Source organism: Ursus americanus, chromosome 27 (genome assembly GCF_024610735.1).
Source record: "Ursus americanus isolate L20-20 chromosome 27, mUrsAme1.1.p, whole genome shotgun sequence".
Taxonomy (NCBI): domain Eukaryota; kingdom Metazoa; phylum Chordata; class Mammalia; order Carnivora; family Ursidae; genus Ursus; species Ursus americanus.
The window spans coordinates 38,609,867-38,627,431 of record NC_142153.1 but is presented as its reverse complement, the minus strand read 5'-3'; the positions used below and the strand labels follow the sequence as shown (position 1 = coordinate 38,627,431).

The following is a 17,565-nucleotide window of genomic DNA, read 5'->3' as shown; positions in this document are numbered from 1 at the left end:
TTCCTTCACATCATACCTGTACGTCTAAGAGGATTGGGGGACATATCTAAGAAGGCAGGACAATTTTTATCTAATACAATTAAAATGTGAAAGCCTACTTTAGTGCATTTGGGTGCACAACTACCCACCAGATCAGAACACACTGCCACACCCCAAACCCGGGGCCTCCAGTGCTAGGACACGTTAGTGTTCTCTAATTCATAAGGAAATCGGATTTTTTTTTTTTTTTTACAAAGAAGATCGCCAAAATCAAGAATCCACCAGCCAGTGGGCAACTGAGGATATTATCTGGAAAGTTTAAAGGATTTTTTTTTCAAGGCTGGAATGCCAGGCCCTAAAGCGACTACAGACAAGGCCGCCTGGGACATCTCTCTCTGCTCACTGAGTGGCATTGGAGGAGCTGCAGTTTTTTTTATCCTGAGAGTAAAAAACTGACGAGACCAGAAACTTAGGGGAGTCAGGGTAACGTCAGTTACTTTACTACTGATGCGGGTAATGCTGGTCAATCCCTCAGGGGAGGGGGGTTCACGGAAACCTTTATTACGAGGCCCGGTCCATCTGCACGCATGTAGAGAGATAGATGCCTTTAAGACATGTTAGTATTTCTGTTTTATACTGAGAGTCGAGAAACTGCAGTAGTTAACCTTCTGTTGCTTAAAGCGTTCCCAGAGTAGGATGGTAAGGGAGTGCTCAAATTCTCTTTAAATCCTTTTGGTTACATCATGCAGAAACACTCGATTTGGTGCTTATATGTCTTTTTACCCTTACTGAATAGTATTTATTATAATCACACTTCTTAAAAAGGGAGAATAGATTTGGGGCTGTTTTCACAGCAATCCTACATAGCTAGAATTTAATAACACTGCGTCATTTTCATTATATTTTTAAGTCAAAGTGATACCAATTTTCCACTCACCGAAGTAATATGCTTTCTTTTAAAAATAAACTGACATCAAAAAGTGAGCTGTTTTAAAGAAAAGCGTTAAGTAATACTTTCAAATATAAAATTAGAATGGGATGTGGACATGGCGAAAATCCATCAAGATCATTCTAGTGTCTGAAGTTTAGAAAACCCTGAAGTCCAGTTACCAGATACATGAAGAACTAAACACTGCTATTTCATAAACTCAACAATTAGTAAGTTTGTGACCAGAACTCTTTCATAACAATGTTAAGGGATGTGAATAATAATAACCGTGTTTTTGGCATAACCGTATCTTAGATCACTCGTTTCACAGCTGAACAAACTGCAGGCCAAGGAGGACAGGCCAGCCAGCCGAGACCGCAGAGAAATCTGCATCTCTGGAATCCTCGGACAGGGTGCTGGACTGCCCTCACATATAGAATATAGAATCTCCAATTGATGTAGTTTAGGCAACGTAGTAAAGGTAATTCCAAGACAACTTACACTTTAAATAGATTTTCAATGACGTGAAACTATAAGCACTTGATTCAGGAAGGGCTGAAGAGCGGTCCAGTTTATTTCTACCCCCACTGCTCCTTGAAGACGGGCTCCTCTCCATTTCAGGTGGTGGGGGATGGGGGGAGAATGAGGACCGATCCCTCCAAGGAAGCCACCTACTGGGCATATAAAAAGGACGGGGGAGCTGTGATTTTTCCAGCTCGCTGTAGGGATATTTTGAAATTTTGTTATTTTGTCCGTTCTCTTTTTTTCATGTTGGCATCCAGGAACAGAATGAGCTATCGGTTTATCTGAAGTTGTGACCAAAGGCTCCACCTGACCCACAGTTCCGACCGGCCTTCCTGGTCTACTCTCCCACTGTCCTCGGTGGTAGTTCCCACGTGCCCTTCCCACATGCCCTCGCTAACTCCTGCAGATTTCCAACATCCCTCCCCCTTCCCCATCTCAGGCCTTCACGGGTTAAGTGGAAGCTGTTGAAAGAGAATGATCTCATTTTCCTCAATACCAAAATGGCCAGCTAACTGCATTCACACCTGTTCACTTCCTGAACCTAAGCACCACCGGTTACGAAGATTTTTGTCATCTTGATCTCTGTTTTATTCCCAAGGACCTAAATCAGTACCTCCTAAGTAATAGCTGTACAATAAATATTTTAATAAATGAGTTAAAACACCACCTTCCTTCCTGACACATGAACTGGAACTGTCCCTGTGCCTATTTGAGATGAACCCCTCGTGAGCGCGAGTTCTCACTCATTCCCTCTTGCCTGCCTATTCAGATTTCACTCCTGCAATAACCCAGTTCTCCTGACAGCATGTATCTGTCCCCTTCTAATGGAATATTCCAGTCTGCATAGGATCATGCTATCCTGTCTTGAGTTAAAATCCCCCCTTAGCTCACCCACAACTCGGATCCATCATTGCTCCTCTTTACATCAAAACTTCAGTTGTCCACAACTGCTGATTCTACTTCGATCCTTCTGCTCACAACCCACTCCAAGCAGTTCCTCATCCCCAAACTCACGGCCTGTTCACTCTGCAAAACCCCCAACCTAGAGGCTAACTCACAGTCCTCATCTTATTTGAGCGACACTTGAATGAGGATTCCCTTCTTGAAACACGTCACTTTTGTTCTGGGGTGCCACATTTTTCTGCTTTATCTGAGAGATCTGGAAGTCTCCTTTGCTGGCTCCCCCTTCCAAATGCTGGAGCGCCCCAGGACGCACCCCACCCTCTCCAGGATCTACAGGGTACCTCAAACCGTGGGTCCCTGAGCCAGCAGCAGCAGCCTCACCGAAGAGCTTGTTAGAACTGCAGCATCTCAGGCCCCATGCCAGACCTACTGAACCCGAATCTGCATTTCAACGAAAACAGGGTACTCTTAGGCACATTAAAATTTGAGAGGCACCTATCTGTTTACAAGTGATTTCAGTCACATGGCTTTAAACTTTTATTCATCAGCTAATTCCCAAATGTTTAGCTCCGGGCCCCTCCCTCAATTCCATGCTGGATCCCAAGAGAAATCTATCAGGTATCTCAAAGCCAAATGCAAACAGAAATCTTGATTTTTCCCCTCAAGCCAAAAAACCTAAGAATCACCCTTGTCATCTCTTCGCCTTCTAATCGCTGGGCCAAAATCCTCCTGCTGGCAGGATCTGGAAGACCTAAGCAGAGTCCCACCACTCGCTACCACTTCCACTGCTACCACCCTGGTCTAAGCTACCAGTATTTCCGGTGCAGAGACTTCTAAGAGGGTCTCCTGATACTCCCTATTTTCACCAAGTCTCCCTAGGATACGTTTTGCATGCAGCATGATCAGAGTGACCTTCAAAGAACTCTTCAAAACAAACTCATATACAAACTCTTCAATATAAACCCTTCCCAAATTTTCTACTGTGGCTTTCAAGAGTCAACATTTTCTAGTCCCTTCCACACTGCGTCAAGTGCTCTAGTCAAACCAACAAGCTTGTTTTACTCCTCCCTTCCCTTAAATCTTTGCCTTCCTCACTTCCTTATTTCCCTCTGGTCTCAGCTCAAAGATCACTTCCTTCAAGACTTTTCTTTAATCACCACAATTAAGACTCACCTCCCTTTCCATCTGCTTTACTCCCCTTCTAACAGTCACCTAACATACATCTGACTCCCCACCAAAACATCTGGTGCACGAACAAGGACTTTGTCTTTTGAAACCACCACTGCTTAGAACAGTGACGAGCACACAAGGAGCACTCAAGTGTTGAGTCTTCAAGTGTTGGCCGACCGTTGGGGGCAAGGGACAACCTCTTGTGCACGTGTCAGAACTTCTATGTGCTAGAGAGTCGTATAAATCTGGATGTAGAGAAGCCACCCACAGTTTTCAATAGGCTCAAGTTTTCGTAATACGGCAGTTCTAAAGCTTTTCTGTAGATTAGAATCACCTGGAGATTTAAAAAAAAATTCTAGTATTTCAGCCACATTCCAAATGAATTAGATCACAATTGCTGGGTGTGGGACACACGTATCTGCATTTCTTGAAGCTTTTGAGGTAATTCTAATAGGAGACAAGTTTAAGAACTGGTTTATAGCATGAGTTGATAACCATGGTATGAGACAGTATATGAAATCTATTATATTTAAAAAAGAAATCCTAGTCAAAATGTTATGCAAACTTATGACTTCTCTTCCCCGTGTTGTATGGAAAACAAACAAAAAAATTCATAAAAATAAAACTGTCTCAAACATTAGGTCTTAAAGAGAACACATCTTCCAGGATTTTCCATGTCTGTTTTCCTATCAAGCCTAATCCAAATTTGGGTACTTCCACTATGAAGGGTTTTTTTCCTCATATGCTGAGGGAAATTAAATGTATGAAAAAGTGTTGACTTCTACACAGTCACATCTGAAAGCTTTTGGAGACTGTGCACATACGGATATTTTTAATGGTGTCAGGTAAATAGCTCTACCCTGGTAATAAGGATGTAATCACTAAGACAAATGCTATATTCTCGAGAAAAGAATTTTTTTACAACTCAACCGTGTTACAGTAAAATAAATTCTTCATCATGCTGTCTGATATTTCTCGCTCAACAAGCAACATAACCAACCGGTTCCAGTCATCAAGCAAAACATCCTCAGGACAGACGTTAATCAAATATTGTGCAGTCACCTGTCTCAAAGACCACCTTTAAACTGTCTTGATATCTCAGAATGAAGGACAAAATTAACAAAAGAGAAAAACAAGTCATTTGATTAAAATCCTCACTATAGTGCAAATACTATAGATCTCAAAAGAACCTTGGAGATATTTAAGCCAACCTCATATTACAGATGAATAACCTGACACCCAGAGGAGGGGAAATAACATGCCTTAAAGTCACACAGGAGAGCTAGAAGAGTTTTTTTTCCAAACAAGCAGATAGAATTTTTCACATGTTAATCAGAAAGAATCAAGATCATCAGATTAGGAAGAAATGAGGAATAAAAAGTATGTTACACATAAATTTAAAGGACTAGACAATCTGCTGCCCCCCCAAACCAAAAAATTCTCCGAATAGATGTTCATATATCCATCAATATGCTTATCCTTAAAATATCAGCATCTTGGAAAATTCAATTTACAAATACATTATTAATTGCATTGTTATGATGATATTAGTTCATTCAACGTGAAAACATCAAACAGCACCAATACCAGAAAGTTAAAGTGAATACACTATTACTTAAAATAATATATAATCACTGATTGGGACAGAAATCAACTCTAGCCACTAGAAAACTACTTAAACTCCTGTCTGACAGAAAGGCAGTATTTAAAGACTAGTGTATACCCTTTCTCCCACTGACAGGCCTGTGGCTAAGCATTGCAGCAGTGGGTCACATGGAAAATGTTATTAAATATGATGCATTTGTTAAATTGGTCAACCTTTAACCATGATACTGCATAACCCCAAATTTTCCAATATAAGCCAAATGGCACCATTTCTGGTATCCTAACTACGCATACCTGTCCCAATTAAAACAAAACAAAACACAACTCCCTTATTAAGCACTAGATTAAATGTATCTATGATGCAGCAGCAAGGCATTTACAAATGGGCTACTGACAGTGTATCAAAATGCTACTAAGGAAAATACAGCAGCAAATACTCTAGTAAGAGCACATTATTCCACATGGAATCCCAAATTATTCTTATCTCTAGCTTCTGAAATTCTTGGAAGACTAGAGATGAATAAGTGTATGTATAAATGGGGCTAGGGAGAAAGCAGCTCTAAATGTAGTGTTCGTATTTTAAATTACCCAAGATAATCTGAATGCTTACAGACAACTCCAACTGTACCTACATTTTTTAAAGCCCAGAGAACTAAAATGCTAGCAAAACTTTGGTGTTTACCCAAAAAACAACATTGTAGTTTTAAATGAAAATGAAATAGGCATGGTTTGTGAAGTTTTTATAATGTTCACACCACCCTCTCCCTATTCCCTGCTCCTTTCATCAGGTGATCTAAAGACGACCTGGTTTAAAATATTTGGTAATTCAGTGCAGAAAATTAAGGTCACAGACAAAGTACAACAACTTTTAATACACCATTAATACTAATGATTAAAAATTATTGCATAGTCTTATGCATTTACCCTAAAACATTTTCTGAAAGTAAATTCTGAAGAATTATATAAAAGACAACCTTTTAAAACATGGATGCTTTACTACCTCGATCTTCTATCCTTTTTTGCCTTGTCAGTACTTTTGTCCATTGTTTTCTCATTATCTCCCCTGCACTTTGGGCAATACCACTTCCCCTTTGGTTTATAGGTAAGCGAAACACACGAAAAGTGAAACCATTCAATTGGACACTGTTCATTGTCACATCCGATCATTTCCCCATAAGACACTTGGTTACATAAACAGTACGTAGGTTCATTGGGATCTATTGCAAACTCAACAGGCGATGCTTCCCTTTCCTGCTTGGCCTTGGAGCGTTTCTTTTTCTTGGCTGACTTGGATTTCTTTTCTTTAGGTGGCTGATCATCACAGTCTTCAATCCCATTCGTCATGTGACATAAATCACGGCTTTCACTGGTTCGCTGTCTGCGGGGTCTTCTTGAAGATCTTTCTGGTTGGCTGGAATCCATCTTTGCCTTATCCGAGGCCCGTTCACCTTCAGCAGGATCTTGAAAGCACTGTGAATGCAACTCCATTTGCCTTGCCCGATTTTCCACCAATTCGAGCATCTGTGTGACAATCTGAATTTTTTCATCTCCCAATTCTTGACTATTGATTAATGCTCTCTGGAGATGCTGCTGTAGGCGTTTTTTCTGGTTTGAATCATCTTCTTTCTTATATTTTTCATAGACATCATCAATTTCCTTTAATGTTTCTAAAAATGTAAGAAAAATCAGAACATTTGTGCATTAGCACATATAATATTTTTAAGTTAGTTATCTTTCACAGAACTGGTAAAGTTGAATGAACTCAAATCATAAAACCACACTCCTCTTGGCATGTATACGTTAAAAAGCATTATTTCCCATAGAAAGACCATATGTTATCCAATATGAAAGTATATTTAGAAATAAACTAGTAAGAATACAAAGGTTTCTTTTTTAAAATGTTTTATTTATTTTTCTTACAAAGCTTTCTAATACTCATTAGTCTATTTTAAAAAGGGCAAGAGGGGTGCCTGGCTGGCTCAGGTGGTAGAGCATACAACTCTTGATCTCCGGGTCATGAATTCAAGCCCCACATTGGGGTTTGAGCTTACTTAAAAAAAAAAAAAAAAAAAAAAGAAAGAGAAAAAGAAAGAAAAAGAAGAGATGTGTTTACTAATTAATACTCGAAGTATTTTACATGGGCAAGAACACTGTTTGCCACTTTATAGTCTACCTAGTGAAGTCACCTATGCTTCATTTGAACCTCAAAACAACACTGAATAAAATTTACATGCCAGACTTCAATTGTAAAACTTAGGTTCTGAAACTAGGCTACAGTTTACTGTCCAACTGTGTTTCCAGGATTTACAGTTCAATCAGTGACTTGCTACGACTCCAGAGAGACATTACACCTTGACTGTCATATCATACCCCCGGACACTCTTAAACAAAACAGACACAAGTAACTCTTCCCATCATATTAGTTTTAATAGCTCGTTTATTTTATCATATGGGAGATTCTGAAAACCAAACTATTTCCAGGGTAGGTTTAGGTTCAGATTCTGGCATCAACTGACGAAGCTACTAACAAAATTACAGTAAAGTCAGCATTGGGTCACTCTGATTTTGTAGATAACTCAGCAGTTGGTTTTAAGCTTTTTGAACCGCTGATTTTGGTATTGTATAGCATGGGGACACATCTAAGTGATTAAAAATGTCGGAGTCACTAGATGGTGTACAAATCTGAAAATATAGTTCCAGATGTCACCAAAAATTTATGTAAGATCAGTTTTTTATTCAAATCTGTTCTATTTCTTGTCCTTATGAGATATAAAGCTATCTAAAAGAGTTCTGTCTTACTAAAGGTAGAGAAACAAAAATTAATTACACCACATGGCATATCATTGTTTTATATTCTAATAGTACTACCAGCACGCAGCATACCATCGTTTTACCGTCCAATATTGTTACTCTAATGATAACAACAGAAATGTTAGACTAGTAAAATGCATACACTAGGACTATCTGCAAGAAAGGTTAACACAAAGCAGGTCTTCGACACAACTCTTATGCATTAACTCCTCCCTAAAAAGTATAAGCACTCAAGCTTGATGGACAACTGCTTAACCTGGGATACATGATAAAGCGCCACTACAAACTTGAGGGTACTCATACCTGCACAGCATTTTTTTTTTTAAGATTTTATTTATTTATTTGACAGGGACAGCCAGCAGAGAGGGAACACAAGCAGGGGGAATGGGAGAGGAAGAAGCAGGCTCCCAGCGGAGGAGCCTGATGTGCGACTCGATCCCGTAACGCCGGGATCACGCCCTGAGCCAAAGGCAGACGCCTAACGACTGCGCTACCCAGACGCCCCTGCACAGCATATTTTAAAACAAAGTTCATATCTAGCCCATTTGCCCAGCTAGGTATATGTGGTTTTCTTAAGAACATAATTTTTCTCCAAGAACAATAATTATATATTTTCCCCTCACACACAAAACTTGAGGATTAAAAAATAAAGGTAAACCTTATTAACAGGAGTTAGAAGCTAATTATATTATATCATACAGGCACACTGATACTGTACATGAGAAGAATTCATATTTTTAAGACTCTTAATTACACAGTGAAAAAAGAAAGAAAACTAACACTTACTAAGCCCCTTTTATGTGATAAAGATTTTCTCATATAATTCCCAAAGCAACCCCATGACGAAGCTATCACTTCTATATGTGAAGAAATGAAGTTCAAGAGGTAACAACCCCAGACTTTGAACTCTGCCAGATAGGTATGTCTGGTTCTGCCGTTTAAGCACTTTCTACCAAGCTGAATGGAAGGCACTTGAAATTAAGTATTAATTTTTAATTCAATGGTTATTTACCTAAGAAATTATGAACAAGAATACTGGAACAAAAACTGAGGTTCTCTAATAACTATATCCCATAATAAATACTTCTTTCAACTGTGAAGCTGTTGTCTTCATTTCTCTATTTTTAAGAGTTTTTAAGGTTACTTTTAAAGATTCTTCAGTAATTTCTGAAAGTGTCGCAAATAGGTAGGAAAGAAACTTTTTTGACTCCCTATTTAATTTATATCACTATAGATTGCTGTAAGTATTAAATCCAAAAACGGAAAATGCTTAAGAACTAGCAAAGAAATAAAAAGCTTATGAAATCTGAACCAAGAACACACAAGTACATAAAGCTAATAATCATAAAACTGTGGAAGTGGAGCTTAGTAAGCATGGGCACAGACTGAAAACTAGATCCTTCTTCTATATTAATCTTGAGACTAACCAATCTTAATGGAGCTGAAAATGTTTATAATCTTTCAATCTTTTAAAGCCTAATACTGTTTTTCTCATGTTACCAGAGCTACTTAGGACAATTCTAGATGGTCAAGATGGCAGACTTCCCTGTAACCAATTTTCCTTCCCAAATTCAAATGAAAATAGCTTAACTCTTGTAATGGCAAATATGTGTCTTTAAAGAAATGTAAAACCATGCAAGCTTTACAAACTTCAGAGTTACTATTTTAAAAACTAAAAATGGTCCATATACAATTCTTAAGCACATATGTATCATTTTTAGGCTACAATTCATGAATGTGCTCCATGTCTGTAGAAAATAGCTTTGGAGAACTTTTACTAAATAAGTTTTTATAAAAAGTTCATAGTTTAAAAAAAAGGATGTGCACATGAAGTAGCCCTCCTACTTCCCCACCTAGTTAACTGAACAAGTCACTTAAAGTCCTTGTAAATTTTAACTTGTCTGTAAAATATTTTATTTCACAGGATTATTGTGAGATAATGTTCTGGACCCACATAGCGATGACACACAGTAAGTAATCACTATTTAATTCTCTTTCCCCCTAAGAGATCAGTCCTATCAACAACCCTATCGTATGGGTTCAGAAGACAGAAATACATTATAGATTCGAAAACACAGTGACACTTATTCTATCATGCTACAGGCCAGAAAATGTCACCCCAGAAGTGGGTTCCTTTGAGACTAAATCATAAGATTAGTGACGGGTCTAGAAAAACGGAGAATGGGGTCCAAAAAGTTTTTAAAGTCCGCACGGCTGTTTCCACATTATGCCCAAGGTCTATTCCTTGATGAGGATTATTAAACGCAAAACCGTTTCCCATTCAAATTTCTCCCCTCCTAGTAGTACACGAAAGGTCCACCAATTGTGGATGATAAATGGTACCCTCTGTAGGAAAGGCTGATTCCCTGTCTTAGTTTTCTTGGGTCTGACCACAAAGGGTGGTTTTTGCCTCATCACTCAAACTTGGCGAAGGAGGGACCCATGGGTTAAGGGACGCCAAGCGGTTGCCCAGTCAACCACCCACTTCCACCTGGGGCCCGGAAGTGACGCAAGGCCCGGAACCTACGCGGTACTAGGGTCAGCGATGGTCCTAGTAGCTGAGCGTTTCTTCGTCCTGATTGAGTGGTGGCGAAAGGGTCGAAAAACCACGACAAACATGTCCCAACCTCAACACTGAGTCTGCTAGGAACAAACTAACGTTCCGCAAGGCTCCGACACCTTCCCACCAGCCAGCTCCGCCCAAACCTTCCGACGACCAGCCATTTTTGAGGCGGGCGGGAGCGCGCCGGTCCGCGCCCCTCCCATGTTGTACGTCACTCCCTCAGGCCCCGCCCCCAGGGACAGGAGGCCCTCCCCGCCACACACACACCCCTCTTCCTTTCCCCTCGGGGACCCCTCCCCTTTTAACCATTTGGCTGATGGAGCTGGGCAAAGGCTGCGGCCCGGAACTTTCCCCGGGGCGGGAGAAGGGAACGTACTCTCTTCCCGAGTCGGGAGCCGGAGAACGGAGGGAGGGACCTCCCCGAGTCCGCCTTCGCGGCCCTCTCCTGCCCCCTCCCCCCCGCACGTTCCAATGCATCTGCTCTCGGGGTGGGGGCTGGAAGGGGGTAGGGAAAGCCAGGCCCCGGAGACCAGCGGGAGCCGGGCTGCGGCCGGCCGCTCACTCCCTACAGCCCCCGCCCGCTGCACGCTCCCTCGCCGGGGCAGGAGGGTCTGCGGCACGGGGCAGGCAGGCGCCGGAACAAATGCTGCTTAAAATGGCTGATTCCTCTCCACACCAGCTGCAGCCGCTGGGTCTGCAGCGGGGGCTGACGAGCGGCCCCCACCCCCACCCGTGATACCCCACAGAAGTCCTCGCCGACCGCAGCGGGGGAAGGGAGGGCCGCGAACCAGGTCTCCAGTCCCTCTCCTCCATCCCACACGCCAGACCCCCTCTGTGCACTCGGGGAGACTGTCACAGGCGAAATGGAAAGTGGCACTTCCCCGGGCTGGCTCCGAGCGACAGTGCCCGGAGGCCAGCGAATCCGACTGAGGGGAGGACCCGCACGGGCAGCCCCGCGGCCCCCTACCTTGATATTTGTTGTCCAGCTCTCGAAGCACGGACACGTTCCTCTGCATGTCGTGGGGCAGCGACTCCACACACTCGAGGTAGTCCTGCACGTAGCAGGTGAGGAGCCGGCTCCGCTCCCCGGTCAGGAGCGCGGCCGACGAGTATAGTTGCTGCTGCTGCTGCCCTAACATCCTGCCGCCGCTGCTGCTCCTCGCCGCCGCCGCCGCCGCCGCCTCCGCATCCAGCAGCCACACATGCAACAGCCACGGCCGCCGCGGCTCCTCTGCTTGGCAGCCCGGCGCCGCGGGGACACCGGCAGCCGCTCAAGAGGGCACAGCCGAGTCCCCCGATCTCCACTCCCCCCAAAAGAAGCCCTCACTCCCCGCCCCCGCGGTAACAAGCCCAGGGGCGGGGCGAGATCAGGGCTCCCTCCTTTTTCCCCTCCCTCCCCAGGACTAGAGCAGCGGGGATCTCCCGGCGGAGCTGGCGCCGGGGTCCCGGGCGTTGACACTTCCTGTCCCCCTCGGAGTCCCCAGATGCTACCAATGCCGTCTCGTAGCACGGATCCCCATGACAAGCCCCTCGCTGCCCCCTTTCCTCCTAATCACCCTCCGTGCCTGTCGGAGAGTCTCTCACAGAACTGCCCCCGCCCCTCCGCCTGCAGCCGCCTCTGCGCCTGCGCAGGATTTACTCCTAATAAGGCCGGGGGCCCGCCCCTACCGCCCTACCGAAGGGTTCGCATTCTCCCGCCTTCCCTCCGCCACCCGGGCGATTGGTCTGTCAACTCTCGGCTCGCGGGGAGGGTGCGGAGGACGGCCAAACGGCAGGCTGCGCCCCGCCCCCTCTTAAAGGGGAAAGCACTGTCAAGCCCGCCTCTTTGCTTAATGTCTGAATGGGACTTGAGAGGGTAGGTTGTCGGCTCCTTCCTTCCGTCTTTCCCACAGGGACGGGGAATCTCGGTCCAACTCCCTCGGCCCGGTGTTACCCACACTTTCCCCATCAGGTGGATCTGGAGCGGCAACTCGCGGGGCTTTAAAAGAGCAGCAGGAGGCCGGCCGCTTTTCGCTACAACCTGGAGTAAGGCCAGCGGGAACTACGCGACCCAGCGTGCAGCGGGCGCGGCTCCCGGCATGCTGCGCGGCCGTGTTCCCGCCGATTCGCCGCCGCTCGCCCGGCCGTCGCCTCAGCGCTAGCCGCGGGCCCCGGCCCTCCTCCTGCGGCGGCTTTCTGGCTCACCGAGCGCCGGGAGGGGTGGGGGTGGGGGTGCTGGTCGCCGAGGTAGGCGGTGCTCCTGCGGGCCCACTGCATTTTCTTTCTCTTTTATTCTGCTAGCCTTTTAAATCTCCCTCCCGGCTTTAGCCTGTTTCCGCCCTTCCTCACATGCGGGAGGTCTCCCGCCGCCGAAGTACCTTGCAGGTTTTGTCCGCCTTGGGCTCTTCAGGAGTCCTCGGTTTAGTTTAGTCTGCCTCCGCCCCAGAAACGTGTTTGTCCAACACACAACCTTTGAAAAAGAATTTTTCCCCTCCGGGTGTCAGAACGTTTAAGCATTAAATGTCGGCGCGGGCTTAAAGTCAAGAGGGGCGCACCACCCCCCTTTTCGTCTCTTCTTAGCCTAAGACTCAAAACCGCTGGGGGTCGGAGGCCGGGAAGAAGGGAAATGAGAATGAAAGCCTAATCCGTAATCAGGCCCACGTCCTTATTATCTATATGATCGACTTGCACGGCTTCATTTTTGTGTAGTGTTAAATGAAAGGCTCTGCAGAGGGGCTGATGTCAATGCCAGACGGACTCTCAGTTTGTAATAACATGGGTTTTTGAAAGAAATGGCTGTAAATAGAACAAATACGCGGAGCATTTTAGTGGAATGCCTATGAAAACAAGTCCACTTCTGAGTAGTACCTTTGAGTTAAAAAGGAAACGTAGGTGGGTGTTAAACTTGGATTTCTCCTTATACCCAGTTCGTTCGCACGGGTGGTACACCTGTAGGGTGACCTATGTGGAGCACTTTTGAAAACAACAGTTAGTAGAAGTAACCATTGACGTGCGAAGAGAAGTCTAGACTTCGATCTACAGGAAATTTTAAATTGCAAGCCAAAACAAAGCCCTCCAGAAAATTCGGCATCTTGGGAACAACAAAAATATTGCACGGGACTCGGAGAGTGTCTGGTGTTATTATCCTGTGACACTTTTGTGGTTTTGACTACTTGAATATTAAATCAACCCAGGCAGTACAGTAAGGTGTGTTTTGGAGAACCATCTAGAGATTTCATTGTTGTCATTCTTTGAATCTTTCCGATTAAACAGCCGGGGTTTGTAAAAAATCAGTCACTGTTAAAAATGGAATTTTATTGCTTTTTACCTGAACCCTACTGTATCTGTTTACTAATGGGTTTGATTCAGGTAGTCTTTATTGGAGGCCCCAAATAATGCAAGATGCCTTTTTTACTGATTTCGATTAGGCACTGAATGTACCTATGGATTTTACTCTGCCTGAAAAGTAACCTGCAGGCAGACAGGACACGTGGTTAGAACCTAGCAGTAAGAAAGGCAGAGATGCTGCATTCTTGAGACTATGGCCTCCAGGAACCTAGAGCAAGAAGAGAGGAAAGGAGGCTGAGAATGATAATGGAGATCTTTTATACATTATTTTCACCTTTCATAACTCGTTGAACAGGCTGAAAGGAAGCAAAAAATCCAAATAGTGATTTTTCAGCTTGTGTTGGTCTATGCCTATAACGAGAACACTGTAATATGGGAGTGTGTATGTCCGAACTATTTCAGTTGTGCTTTTTTTGCTATATTAATTTATAAAAGTTACTCAAAGGCTATTCCTGCCATATTTGTGAAAGCACACTGTGTGGGGAGAGTACTTACATGGAAAAGAAAATCGCCATATTCCCCAAACTCAACTTGACCTTTGGTTATTTATCATGTTCTTTTCTTCTCAGTAACCACTTAACCAGACATCTGGGGACTTTTCACATTGGGTTGCCTTGCTGAGCCAAATGCAAAATTTTAAAGTCCCCAATTCTCTGTAATGTAGAAATTAATTGGCGGTATTAAATCCTCTGATAAAGCAGAAAGGCATATTATTTACTTTTTAAAATATTTACCATAAAGTAACCCTAAAAAGATAAGTAACCCCGAAATTAGTAGGGATGTCTGGGATTACCTGTAATTTCAAAATCAGTTTCTTTTAAGACGTCCCTGGTGGGAAGTGTTTATGCCTCTAAGCCTATGTCTTGTAGCCCTTATTTATATTGTGAGAGGGGACGGCAAACCTTCAAAGTCTCACTGAAAACAAACTAGCAGATAGTTCTGAAGGATTACTAAAGATAACTCCTGAGAAAATTCAGTTGTTGCTTAAGTCAGGCCAATTAAATTTGAAATGCTTTGCTTCTTCTTCTTAATGTTTTGTAAAACTTTTTAAATTATGGAACATTTCAAACATGCACAAGAGTAGAGGTAATAGGGACGCCTGGGTGGCTCAGTCGGTGAAGTGTCTGCCTTTGGCTCAGGTCATGATCCCAGAGTCCTGGGATCGTGTCCTGCATCAGGCTCCCTGCTCTCTGGGGAGCCTGCTTCTCCCTCTCTCACTCCCCTTGCTTGTGTTCCCTCTCTCTCTGTCAGATAAATAATATCTTTAAAAATTTTTTAAAAAGAGTTGAGGTAATAATACAATAATCTTAATGCACTATTCACCCAGCTTGAACATACTTCAATATATGGCCAACATTATTTCGTCTGTGGCCTTTCACACTTCTTTTCCCTTGCTGGATTGTTATATTTTATCTGTAAATACTTTAAATATGGAGGGATAACAGATAATTTAAAATATATATATATCCACAATTCCATTATCCCATCAAAAAGATTATCATTTAATATCCAGATGATTAAAATTTCTAAATTTCCTTATTGTCTCATTAATATCATTTTACACTTGGTTTAACAGAATCCAAACAAGTTCCACACCTTGCATTTGGTTAGTTAGATCTTTTCTAAACCAGTAAGAGGCAGTTAATTTCCTATTTAATTCAGTGAAGCAAATAGCAATGTTTTTCTAAGGAGGATATTTGGATAGTCAAAAAGCATTGTTAAAAGTATAAGGAAATTCTTCAAAGGCACTTTAAACAAAAATCCTCATATTAAAAGGTCACCAATTGATGGCCCACAGTAGAAATATAATTGTATCTAATGCAAATAAACCATTACAAATCCAAGAGTTCCTATTAGTTTAGAGTATAATTTGTTCTGGAAGAAACAGTGAAGCATTTTAAATTGTACTGAAAAAAAACCTAAAACTTTAAGTCAGTTCATTAGTATGATAGGCAACTGAAGCGAACAGTCACTGAGGTCAGTTTTAAAGTATTTTTAATTGCTTTATTGCATAAGTAGTACACACTAATTGTATTTTAAAAAACAGAAAATAGAGCTAAAAAGAGGTTACATAAAAATCACTACAAACTGGAGATAGCTCTTCTCAGTATCTAAGTATGCCCTCAAGATATAATTCCACTTTACTTTTTTACTTTAAGGCTAGAACTAAAGGGTAAAGTTAAGAAAATACCAGATTCTTGAGGTGGAACATTGGAAATATGAGCAGTGTTGGTCTGTACATGTAGTCCATGAGGTAGCACAGCTTTAAAATCGGGTGTATACAGTCACGCCCGCTGTGGGTTGTAGTATTGTTCAGCATTTAGAATGACTACTCTCAGCAAGATGATCACAGCAAAAAATGAAGGGATCGTGAATGACTGGGACTGTAGTAAAGAGGAAATCGAGTATCATAAACTATCATTGCCATAGCCAAGAAGAAAAAGCAAACACATATTATCTACTTCGGTTATCTCAGAGAGAAAAAATAACACATACGGTATACTTTGCATATTGCTGACCAGAAAAACATTCAGTTTTCCCTAGGTGGTTACCATAGTTACATGAGCTGTTTATAACATCAAGAGGAGGAACTAGGTCACAGTACTGAAGGAGTTTGAATTATGCAATTATGTTTCCTAAAAACGGGGAGAGGTTTAAATTTTAGGGAAGAAAGGTTTATACTATATGTTCAAAATTGAAATTCTGGTCTAATTTTGCCAGTGAAACTTAACATTTTGTCCAAAATTAAATAGTTGAGACTATAGGTATAAATTGTTCAGTCTACACAAATGCAGTAATAGTGTGTGCTGTACTCCGTAAGTGTGATAAGAGATGCCAGTGTATTCCTTGAAGATACCTGTTTATCTTAGTGAGCTATCTTATCTTAAAATGTTTTTGTAGGTAATCAGTAAACGCAACAATAACCTAGAATCTCGGAGTAGCCAAATCCTGTGTAAACTGAAGCTTTGACTTCTTACCTTCGAAATCTTGAGAATAAAGCTTAGTGCAGTGCCTGGCAGATGTTACTTTTAATTTGTCAGAGATTTTCCTATTAATTTCATCATATGGATAGAGAAAAGTGGTAGTGAGGGAATGTTTTGAAAGTTGTGGTAGTGGAGCCCCTGGCTGGCTCAGTCCGCAGACCAAGCAACTCTTGATTGCAAGTCCCACATTGGGCTTGGAGCCCACTTAAAAAAAAAAAAAAGGAAGGGAGGGAACTTGAAAGCTGTGGTAGCATAGATTAATCCTATATATGTGTATATATATAAATATGTGTTTATATATATGTACATATGTACATTCTATACACACACACACACATATATTTTTAAAACTAAGAACATCACAAAATGATGATTTTATTCAGGAATCATGTCTGTTGTATCAGAGCCCTGCACAGTACTCAATAAATAAAAATTAGATATAGGAAAAGAAAATTTAAAATTGCATCTCAGTGGTGCCTGGGTGGCTCAGTCATTAAGCGTCTGCCTTTGGCTCAGGTCATGATCCCAGGGTCTTGGGTTTGAGCCCCTCATGGGGTGAGCTCCCTGCCCAGTGGGAAGCCTGCTTCTCCCTCTCCCACTCCCCCTGCTTGTGTTCCCTCTCTTGCTCTGTCAAATAAATAAATAAAATCTTAAAAAAAAAATTGCATCTCAAGGTTGTAGGAATTGCAGATGGTTATTTTTAATCTCATGATCATCAGTGAATGTTTTTAGCTAAAAATAATCTCACATCAAGGATTTCCCCCAAAGGA

General features: G+C 42.4%; 1 protein-coding gene and 1 pseudogene across 1 annotated transcript; one reads left to right on the top strand and one right to left on the bottom strand.

Moving 5' to 3' along the window:
* Positions 1 to 5,955: 5,955 nt before the first annotated feature.
* On the bottom strand, positions 5,956 to 12,062 carry ING2 (inhibitor of growth family member 2). The gene is made up of 2 exons (XM_045785839.2): positions 11,452 to 12,062; positions 5,956 to 6,777 (listed from the first exon to the last, which is right to left on the bottom strand). Exons 1-2 carry the CDS (start codon positions 11,621 to 11,623, stop codon positions 6,107 to 6,109), a joined length of 843 nt encoding a protein of 280 aa, XP_045641795.1. The 5' UTR covers positions 11,624 to 12,062; the 3' UTR covers positions 5,956 to 6,106.
* Positions 11,969 to 17,407, top strand: LOC148107654 (uncharacterized; annotated as a pseudogene).
* Positions 17,408 to 17,565: the final 158 nt, after the last annotated feature.